The 12,109-nt window shown below is 33.8% G+C and overlaps 1 protein-coding gene across 1 annotated transcript; it reads right to left on the bottom strand.

Moving 5' to 3' along the window:
* Nucleotides 1-3,853: 3,853 nt before the first annotated feature.
* On the bottom strand, nt 3,854-5,514 carry LOC128989095 (uncharacterized protein K02A2.6-like). The gene has a single exon (XM_054410954.1). It carries the CDS (start codon nt 5,512-5,514, stop codon nt 3,862-3,864), a length of 1,653 nt encoding a protein of 550 aa, XP_054266929.1. The 3' UTR covers nt 3,854-3,861.
* Between the last annotated feature and the right edge of the window lie 6,595 nt (nt 5,515-12,109).

Below are 12,109 nucleotides of genomic sequence, written 5' to 3'. Positions count from 1 at the left end.
TTAATTTTAATGGTAATTTCCTTATAGGACCCATAAATTACGGAAAACCAGATATAACAAATTGCTTAAACGATTTGGAATAAACGCACAACCACCATTTATGGGGGAAAAAACGCCATTTTTTTGTAAAAATTACGTTTCAAAAATTATGGCGACTTTTTTGATTTTTCACAAAATATATCAGTTACTCCCATATACATGTACCGCTTACTTACGAGAAGGGTTGTTTTTGCTAATAGGAGAAAATATGTTTCAGATTGCTGATACCGCTTATTATAATCTAATAATGCTGACTGGAATAGGATACAAATTATTTATGGAACATGATAAAAATTTGTAAATTTTTAAATTTGTAATAAACGATGACATTAATGTGTTTTATATAAAGTAACATTACATTTTTGTAACTCGAATTCTGAAAGTTACTGACAAATGTTCATAAAAAAACAAATTTAATCACGAAATATGCAAAATATAGGACGGTGATCATCATAGTTAAGAGTTAAATTTGCGATAAAATGAGATAATAAAGTAGGGTTTTATGAAAGAGATTCCAGGTTATTTAAACGTAAAATGCTTAGACTTTAACGAATACACGGCCAAAGTACTGGGGAGGTATTTACCTCATCACCCTTTACCTGGGATGTTTGTAGTTCTGTGTTTATGAATCGAGATTCTCTCTAAAACAAACAAACGTGTTGCATTTAAGTTCTATTTTCGTTTCAAAACTTGCATTTAAAACGAAGTAGTTTATAGATAACATTTACTCGTATTATTTAAATATCTACTCTGAAATACTGTTCAATCCCCTTAAAAATTATCTATATAATTTTTCAGGGTTGTATTATTTAAAAAGGAATGTTTAATAAGCCTATGACTACAAAGAAAGGGTCTTTATGTGAATCAGGAAATATATAAGTTGGTTTGCTACATACCTAATACTAAATAAATTAATATTTCGCATAACATGTTTTAGCCATATAGACATTGCACATAAATATAGGGGTTTGGACTGCTTTGCATGAAAAGCGTAATATTTTCATCCTAAATATCACTGGTCAAGTCACGGTACAAAATAAAAATAATATAATGAAAAAATGTAAACTTTTACTACTAAGAAAAACGACAAATTACAAACCTCTTATCAGGTTAACATCGTAATCAGTAACAGCAAAATTTAGAATACTAATTTGGGAAAAAAGTTGAACTGAGCTTAGGCTTCTATAATTTAAATGTATCTATTAATTGATCTTGTGCGAATTTCGTTTAATAAAAAAGTAGTTAACTTATTTTAAGATTGGGATATGTTTAGGATAAAAATCGACTTAAACACCAGTTTTATTTCTAAGATGCGGTATGGATACTTGGAAAGGGTTTACAAGCGTATAAGTGAGGCTAAGCTAGGATGACAACTCATAAAGAAGTTACGGTCTTAAATCGTAAAATGTTATCAAGGGAAGCTAGACCTCTTATACGAGAGCATCTTCAGAGAAATCGATAATAGAATCTCATATGAATCTTCTCGACCAAACGGGTCTTATCTGTAATCAAATCTTGGGTGGGTAGGGTTCGCGTAGGTCTTAAAATGAAGTTAATGTAAAACTGATATTATTCTTTTCAATATTCGGCTATTTATTATAATCGTGAATAAAACCATTTAATTTATGGTCTTTGATATATGGTAGTTATAACGTTATAGTAATAACAGTTATTGTATAACCAAGAAAAATAAATATAACTGATGCTTATCTCGTAATCAGTTTTAAAATATCAAGTTTAAAAATGTATTTAAAAGCTTAATTTGTTGAGTGAAGATTTTTTTCGATTTTGCCTATCACTTGAAAATGTAGAACTGATCACCACTTTATACAAAGCTGTGAATACTTTGGAAATATGTTTTAAATTGACTTCCAAATTACAGTATGTTATACTAATGCTTCTTTCAACCGTGCTTTGCAAACACGTATGCTTGTTTAGATAAACCGTTAGTTTATATCAATATGATTATAATTCCACAACGCTATATAGTTTTCTTTAGTTAATGTTCTTAGGACTAATATTCGAATTACTTCAGGCTAGGCATGGTGGCTGTGGCATTATCACTTAGATAAGCTCATTGGAGGTATTAGAAATCACGACTTCGCGGAACGAAACCCAGCACTCTCACTAGACCAGCTTGATCCACAAAGGAGAGCCTTGGAAGAGAGTTTTAATTAACATCAATGTCAACAAAAAGTAAACTACCAAATTAACAACTAAAAAGTTTCACATATTTTAAACTAGCTGGCCCGACAGACGTCGTCCTATCCTATTGTGGTTATATGTCACATGCTCGTTCATTTTCAAGATGAGCTCGTTCGCATGGCTCAATCACGTCCTGGTTGAAGTTCGTTCGCTACGCTCACTCACCTTTAGGTTGGAGCTCGTTTGCTGTGCTCACTTGCCTTCAGGTTAGCTCGTTCGCTACGCTAACTCGCCTCCAGGTTGAAGTTCGTTCGCTACGCTCACTCACCTTTAGGTTGGAGCTCGTTTGCTGTGCTCACTTGCCTTCAGGTTAGCTCGTTCGCTACGCTAACTCGCCTCCAGGTTGAAGTTCGTTCGCTACGCTCACTCACCTTTTGGTTAAAAATTAGCTGTTCTCATAAATTAAAAATAAATATAGTGCTGCATCCTGTTGGTAAACCTATTAACTTTTTAATGCTATTGAACATCACAGAATCAAATTGTTTAGTTGCACCAGCTGTTAAGATTCTTTAATTCCATTTAAATATGAGTACTCATAAGGTTAACATGGGAAACTCCAGAGCCACTGGGGCGGAGCCCTATTGACGGATCTGCACCAAACCTCACACAAACCATCCTTGAATAATGCTTAATAATGCCTAAAAGTTCCATTACAATCTGTCGAGCAGTTTTGGAGTCCATAAAGGACAAACATACAAATATACAAACATACAAACATACATTGGATTTTATATATATAGATAGATTATATCAATTTAAATTCTCAAAGGTGTATTCATAAAAATTACATTTGATATTTTTAACAACAACTAACTGAACATCTTTACACTGTGGTCAACTAGAATCATTGAACTAAAGAAAACTATATTGCGTTGTGTACTAACGGTTTATCTAAACAAGCATAGGTGTTTGCAAAGCAAGGTTAAAGAAGCATTTAATATAATGTAATTTGGAAGTGTACTAATATGTAATATTTTAATTTTCATTATTTTAAAACAAAATAAATTAAATGACCACTTAGGATAAAATACAGTATGTGAAATAATTTGTTGTTTGGTTAAGAAAAGCAAATCACTCTAACCTGTTGGCAATCCTGCAAATCAGCTGTTATCATCCTTGGTCAAAGATGAGATTCATGGTAAAGTAAATAGTTCAGTTCTAGTTCTTGTCTGGGCCCCAAAGCAAACACACACTCGTTGTCATGTAAGTTAAAAATTATTTAATTTTAATATTACTGTAAGTTGAAGAAATATGTATTGTATTTCAGGTATCAAGACTCTTATATGGTCAAAAACATAAAATTCATATTTTTGCAAGGCATCACAAAACACACACTCGTTGTCATGTAAGTTAAAAATTATTTAATTTTAATATTAAGTTGAAGAAATATGTATTGTATTTCAGGTATCAAGACTCTTATATGGTCAAAAACATAAAATTCATATTTTTGCAAGGCATCACAAAGTGTAATATTACTGTGTAAATACTTTAGTAAATTAAAACATAATTAACACAACTGAATTTATTGAACTCACAAATCAGACTAAACTAAAAAGTAAACAAAACATAATAATGTAAACAGTCATCTGACAGATGTTATAAATAAAACATATGGACTTATTTCTTGATACATAACACTCCTCCCCCCGTTAGGTAGTCCTTCAGATATGCCGGTGGTCGACGGATACGAACAGGTCGAGGACTCATGCTCATTGAAGTGTTTTGGGAGTTTGATCTAGAGACACGTGACCGAACAGGTTGTGGACTCGTGCTCATGCTAGTGGAGTCTTGAATTAAACCAGAAACGTTGAAACCAGCATCTTCTTGATGAGGGTTAATTGAACCTTCTATACCACTAAAGGAATTGCGAGATTGTTGCATCACTGATGGTCGCATTGGTTGTACGTCTGGTGTTCTCATCATAATAGGATTGCGAACCATTGATGGTGGTTGCACTGGAGTGATATGATGTGCTTCTGGTGTTCTCATTTGAATAGGATTCTGGAGTAGTGGGTGGAATGGTGGGTTTACTGGAGATTCAGGATTATCCAAGTGTGAGTTAGTAGATGCTTTTGATGTTTCTGAGCGAGGTCTCAATTGGTCAATATGACGTCGTATTTCAATGCCTTCTTTTGTTATCAAATGGTAGCTCAGTGGCCCGGTTATTCTAGTGACTTTAGCAGGAATCCACTTTGGTCCTCGCTGATTATAGTTTCTTGCAAATACGGAGTCATTTTCTTTAAATTTCCTCTGAGGTGACTGTTGGTAATCGTGAAGCGCTTTATCCAAGATTTTCTCTTCTTTGTCACTTGAAGAATAATCTGGGTGAACTCTGTCTAAGATGGTTCTAATACGCCTTCCGAACAGCAGTTCACTCGGTGACATATTAGTAGAACAATTTGGCGTTATATGAGATGATATTAGGAACTGAGCCAATCTTTTTTGCCAATCTCCTTGAAGTATTCGTCGCAAAGAATTTTTTGTCGTTTGGACCATCCTTTCTGCCTGACCATTCGATGACGGATGGTATGGTGCAACCACGACGTGGCGGATGCCATTGCTTTCATTAAACGATCGAAATTCTTGTGAAGTGAAAGCCGACCCGTTATCAGATACTATTGTGTCTGGAACACCATGTGTTGCGAAAAGGCTTCTGAGGACCTTTATAGTTGATCTTGAATCTGTAGAAGGCACCAAAACTACTTCTAACCATTTGCTGAAAGAATCGACAACAATCAAAAACAACTTGTTTTGGAAGGGCCCAGCGAAATCTATGTGGAGACGAGACCAGGGTTGTTTCGTTTTCTCCCAGGGAAGAACTGTTGCTCTTGGAGGGTTGTGACGACTTTGTTGACATGCTTGACAAGAATTCACTATGTTTTCTATGTCTTGATCAAGTTTTGGCCACCAGAAATAGCTTCGAGCCAACGCCTTTGTTCGAACAATGCCCTCATGTCCCATGTGTAGAAGCTTCAGAGCTTGTTGCCTGAGAGTGGATGGAATGATCACCCTAGTTCCCCAAAGTAAACATTGTTTGTATTGAGAAATTGAATTTTGACGAGAAATGAAAGGCGTAAGGTTGATATCTGAGTTATGAGTTGGCCAACCACGTTGAGTCCATAATAGTACTTTAGATAGAAGTGGATCCTTTTCTGTTTCTTTTGCTATTATATTAGCGGTGATTGGTTTAACCTCATCGGATTCAATGTATAGCACGTCATTCAAGACTTCATTTATCTCTTGATCAACATCTCTTGATTGGAGGAACATGGAAGACGACTCAAACCATCAGCATTCGGAATAGAAATCCCCGGTTTGTATACAAGATCAAAGTCATATCCATTTAAAAGGATACTCCAGCGAATCATTCGAGGTGACAGTGTGTTTGGTGTTTGTTTATCCACAGTGAAAAGACCCAGAAGTGGCTTATGATCTGTTCTAATTTCAAAATGCCTCCCATATAAGTAATTGTGGAATTTTTTAACCCCTCCAATGATGGAAAGTGCTTCCCTATCTACTTGAGCATATCTTCGTTCTGACTGACTCATTGTCCTGGAATAAAACGCAATTGGAACTTCCTTTTCCCCTCGAACCTGACTAAGCACACAACCAATACCATAAGGAGATGCATCACAAGTTAGTATAAGATGGCTGGAGGGATTGTAATGAGCCAGTATACTATCGGAAGAAAGGAGCTTCTTTGAAGCATTGAAAGCAAGTTTATGTTTTTCCTCCCACCGCCATTTAACATTTTTGTCCAATAAGCGATGTAAAGGTTCTGCAACATTGGCTTTGTTGGGTAAAAAACAGTGATAGAAATTAAGTAAACCTAAATGCAACAAATTTCCTGTTTGAATGGTCAATTTTATGTGCATTAGCAAAACTTGAGCTACTGAAAGAAAGTTCCTTACTTTGAGTTTGAAATAATTCATTTGACTTAGCTGCAATAACAACATCCTGAAGTTTAATAGTAGGTTCTTTCAAAATTTTATTCCTTAACTCATCACTTCTAGATCCAATCAAAATTTGCATAATTAATTCCCTATCCAAGTCTTTGAATTCACAGTTCACAGCTAATGTTCTTAGTCGAGAATAGAAAGAGTTAAACGACTCTGATTCTGCTTGATGACACTTCCTAAAATTAAATATTTCAAAAAGGACATTTTTGGTAGGAGCGAAATAGTCAGTTAATAGTTTTATAACATTTTTGTACGTTATTTCATTAGGTTGTGGTAAACTGTCAAAAATGTAAGCCACTTCCTCACCAGCTAGATTAAGTACTAGTGCAGTTTTCCTTACATCACTGGTAATGTCTGCAGCTAAAGCATACCTCTCAAATTGCTTAATCCATGTATCCCAACGCTGTGCGACACTTGCAGGATTTGTATGGGGGTCAAAACGATCAGGCTTATTGAGATCCATTATCCAATTATCCTCGTCGCCAGTTTAAAATTAAAACATAATTAACACAACTGAATTTATTGAACTCACAAATCAGACTAAACTAAAAAGTAAACAAAACATAATAATGTAAACAGTCATCTGACAGATGTTATAAATAAAACATATGGACTTATTTCTTGATACATAACAAATACAAAGTCAATTTCCTGTTACAGATTGTATAAAAAGCACATGTTTCACAAATATTGAAAACTAATTAAATATGATTCAAGCTATGCTAATTGATGTTAATATTTTTTAATTAATAATTGTGTGATGATTTTATATAACTTCACATTGAGAAACTGTTAAAATACAATGTAAAGTAACAATTGTCACAGTACTATTCATGATTGTTTTGGTCAGGAAATCACATGCTGTGAAAGGTATGAATATATTATAAAATGCTCTAATATTAAAATAATGATTACCATTTACTAGTATTTTCTGGACATATTTCCAGAACGAGTTTCAAGTGTGCTGTGGCTACCAATTTGACAACTCGAATCCAAGCCCTGGGGTACCAGTCCGGTGCTATATTTGCAAGTCTACTGACTAAAGTAAGACTGTTCTTATTTATATTAGAAGTAATGTAGTTACAAGAAGTAATGTACCTAGAAGGGAAGAATTTGATTTAATTAAATGTCATGTATATTACTATGAAGATCATTGATTGCTCACCATTTAACCAATCGTAGTATAGCCTATGAATATCTGAAGAAGAAAATAATATTTAATATTTAAAAAGGCTAGACAAGGGGAAAATTAAATAGTAAAGTACTGTTTGTCCCAAAATTGGCATATAATTGGGCAAAGTAAGACCCGACATTAACATTCCAATTATGTACAAGGGGAACCAACACTACTGCTATCTTAAACATCTTATTAATTACCCTATATCATCAAGTGTTTGAACAAAAGTGCAAACTATGCAATTAATCATTTTACCATCAAATGCAATCACTTGGTTCAAGGCTTGCGGTACAGAAGTTAATTTAAAACATGTGTGAGCGACTGAGCGGTCAGGTTAAGAGCCGCCAAATCAAGCCCGAGCGGACGTCTAGCGTGTGCGACGCAGTAGGAAACTTTTCATTGAGTTTTAAGTTGAGTTCAAATGGAAGCTTTGTACTTTGGCCTCAGGCGTCCCAAAGTCCAGCAAGTAAATATCAAGCTCAAGAATACTCACTATATTTGGGTATGAGTAAACTCTTAAAGCTCGGTCTCTCATGGGGACCTATTTGGGTAAACACACAGGTTTTTGGTTCATAACTAAAAAAATAAAAGAGTTATTCATAAGGTTTTAATTAGAAAATTTCTTGAAATTATCATATTAAAAAAATTATATGCTATTTGACAGTATGCTGTTCGAAATGTTCAAGCTCTGACTACGTAAATATTTTCAGAATATAATTGTGTACAACATATTTAAAATACTTAATGAACTATTCTGTCTTACAGGTTAGTTTGTATGTTACTAATAATAGTACGTTAAGAAAAACGCCTACACTTACAATAATTAGTTGTGATAGGATTAGATGACACATTTTCTAAGTGAGAAGAATGCATAAATGAATAATAGGGTAGAATTGAGATATACATTTTGTATTGTTGACAGCTTTTACATTTGAAATTTCTCTTGAGACTGATCCATCATAAAATTTAGCCTCTTTTGCAACTCATTTGCATACTTTTATCATTACAATAGGACCTAACTGTTGTTTTAACCTAACATTAGTTTTACTTAACTTGTGTAATGTATATTCTAATAATTCCAGGATTATTATTTACGTTTCGACGAAATAGAGTGGTTTAATACCCGGGTTTTTTACCATCCAACATAAAACATTAGCAGGAAATCATCATTATTAAGAGCTCAATGAGAATTGATTCCCAAAACAATTCCTTTCAGAATTGAACCAAAAACCTAAGAATTCAGAGAACCTTGAATCACTGCTTGAAATAATTGAATAATTTCTAAGGATCTTTATTTTCTACAGCGGAAATTGTTTTTCGTTTCTTTGAATAGTCTATGCACTAAGAATATTAAAGTTGCAAAGTTGTTTGGCATAGTTCTGATAGGAAATTAAATATATACAAAGTAATAGAGTAGTCCGGCTGTGCTAGAAGACTTTGCAGATTTAGTCAAACCTTTGGGTTAAAATACAATATGCTGTGCAATCTAAACAAAATGTTTTGTGAAGCTGAAGTTAAACCGTAAGAAAGATCAGATGAGTGATTACTAACGCAGTTGAATAGCATAAACAATGTAAATAATCAATTGTAGTTAAACAATTGTTTTCTATGTTGTAACAAGTAAAACACGTAAGCTATAACGTCTACAATCTAAAGTTAGTTTACAGAAAAATATTTCCTTAACATGAGTTTAATACAACATGAGTATAAAAATGTTCATAGCATAAACCTATTGGCCTGTACAACTAAACATTGTTATTTCTCAGCTATTTATAATTTGATCTTTTTCGACCTGGTGTCATTTGATAGGGAATTTCAAATACTAAATAAAAGTAGCTGTTGAATCTTTTGTAAAAAATAGCCAAATGGCTATTTTTCCATTATACAATATGACTTGATATATGCAAAGTTGTATGGTTATAATAATTTATAACTGAAATAAACAAAATGGTAGATATCTCGCTAACAAGACATTTAAAAAATTATTCCTCGATTTTCGTTTTATTTTGACCCAATAAACCTATTCCTTAATTCGTTGTACTTACTTACGCGACCCCCTTTATGGATCCCGTAGATTGAGGAGGGCTTTCAAACCTTCTAGTACGGTTGAAAAACAGTTAAATGAGCCGAATTAAAACTTTGGTTTCTAGAACAAATACTCGTATTCTTTCCACTTTACCAACCGCGTCCCATTTTACCGAAGATGATATTGTGAAAAATAATTTTACAAAAAATTTGTTTTTCTACCATATTATTGCACAGGATTTAATTAAACGAATAAGAAATATATTCTGACCAAGGCCAACCTTTATATCTTAGTTTCTCTTAAGCTGATATTTACCACGGATATAAACTCTTCTCTCAACGGATAATGAAACAATTCTGTACAAACGTGGACAAGAGGGGAATATAACGATAGAACCTCTGCAAGTCTCAAAGATTAATCAGAGCTTAGTTGTAACGGGCTACACTGTCCGGAGTATCTTAGTAAACCTTGTACAAGTTTAAACAAATATTGATTTACAAAATTTTGTAAGTAAAGATGCATAACAACTAATGGATGTAAAAGGTAAATCTTAAGGTTCAAGCCGGAGAAATATTATTATTTTAGTAGAAAACACAAAATATAATGAAAATTAAAAATATCAAAATATTAAATCTCAATTACTAATCTATTGGTTTGGACATATTTAAGTAGCGTAACACTCGTAGTAAATAAGTATTAAATCTAATTTATACTCATTGCAAAGCACTTCCTATTTAATTACAGAAACGTTGTTATAATTGACAAATATTTGAAAGTTTAGTGTTTGGTTTCCCACTTTAATTTATCTTACAATTGTTTGATTATTTAATTTTGATTTGAAATTATTAAGTTTTACATTATAAAATATTTTAAACTAGAAAGCATCCCCCATTTTGTTTCTAGGGGCTAATATTTTAATACTAGGTAGGCCTATTATTTATCATGTGCTAAAAGTTGTCCTTTCACAAACATTTAAAATTGGTCATTTAAAAATACTAAGATACGTTTACAGTTATGATGGTTTTAAATTGGGTGTATCCAATTAAGCTTGTAACTACAGTATATGTTTTACAAATCATAAGCAATATTATACACCATTTCTTAAACACTCAGCTTCCCAAGACTTGCTCAAGGGATTTAGAAAACAACCTTCACTTCAAAGTGCATTGCTTATCTCCCTGAGTGCGTGCGCGTGTACGAGCCAGCCAAACACATCCAATGCTTGTTATGAGCCCTGATGCTCAAGGCTGAAAACGAATGTGTGTCAAACCTAAGTCCGGAAGGCTGCTTCAGTACAAGGGTGAACTGTACACTGTACAGTAAGAGCACATAATATAATATGAATACTATGTGGTCTATGTACATTAGTGATATAACGGATTGAAATATACAAGGATCCGAACCCACGACATCACTGAAAAGCCACCAACTCACCAATTAGGTGATTGCAAAATAATCATTTGAATTATTTTCAAAAATTTTATTACGTAGGCCAATAGGTTCAAATAACGAAAAATACAATACTATTTTATTTGAAATAAGTATTTACATCAAATAAAAGTTATATCTCGAATAGAAATAATAATATGAATCTGATTTGACTCTATATCAAACTAGTCAGAATAGTGTACATTATGAACACATAAATGAAAATGTTATACAGATTGTCCCGAAACTCTCTGGAACCCTTTTGTTTATTTGTTTCTTAGGTCAAAACAAAGCAAAACCCCCATATAAACATGGGCGTAATATGCCTGGTTATAATCAATATAAGATTATATTGATAAGATCATGCAGGCTATTATACATTTGCCTTTTTCGATTTTTAAGTTGGCATCCCATCGACATAGGACATCTCAGCTGCAGCAAAATCTTTAGCTAAAAAGTATGCTACAGTAATATAGTTCAAATATCTCCCTTACTTAATCTAGAACCTTGGTCTTCTAGCGACGACTGTGCCAAAAACGGCGAACATCTTTGAGTCAAGTCGCCCTGAAGTTCAATCTATATCGAGGCCGCAACGTCGGCGAGTGTAGTACGTATTTCATAGTTTTTGAAGCGGTGGTCTCTAGAAGACCACGATTCTAGATTAAGTGACCGTGGAAGTCTATGCAGGAATATTTCCCTCACTTTTTGGTTTTTGTGTTCCTTTAACATAAAAGAGGCTGTAGTTTTCAAAAAGTCATATCAGTTTGGCTTAGTTAAAAAATTTTCGTATTCGATAAAAACCCGTTTACGCCAAAGCACTCTGTCGGCTGAATACAAAGTCTATTTTCATTCTGAAACTGACAACAACTTTAACAAGGAAGTAGATAATAGAATCTTGGCCTGCAGATGGCCTGTTGGATAGCATCCGAAACGTAGGTCCAATTTGCTAATTCAACGATGCCGTCAGCTCCCTATGACGAAGATTTCACTGTCCATTTTCCCCATGGAAGTCTACCATTAAGATTGCAACGGAATATCTATTTCCATATCCAAAAGTTACATACATAATGCAAATATAAACCCCTGATTGCTGGAAGGGTTTTAACATTGTCTATTCAAGCATTAAAGCTTGTCTCCATCCAATAAATCAGCGAGTAGTTATGATGTTATAACCCTGTTATAGGTATTAATTACACAGCTCTCTATGTGGTAGGGTTGGGTCTCGGGTTGGGGAGAGGGTAGGAGATCTTTAGGGTGGGTGGCAGGTGGCAGTCC

Source organism: Macrosteles quadrilineatus, unplaced genomic scaffold, assembly GCF_028750875.1.
Source record: "Macrosteles quadrilineatus isolate MER2022 unplaced genomic scaffold, UCM_ALF_1.0 Scaffold_3__2_contigs__length_128488019, whole genome shotgun sequence".
Taxonomy (NCBI): domain Eukaryota; kingdom Metazoa; phylum Arthropoda; class Insecta; order Hemiptera; family Cicadellidae; genus Macrosteles; species Macrosteles quadrilineatus.
This window is presented reverse-complemented; position numbering and strand designations above follow the sequence as displayed.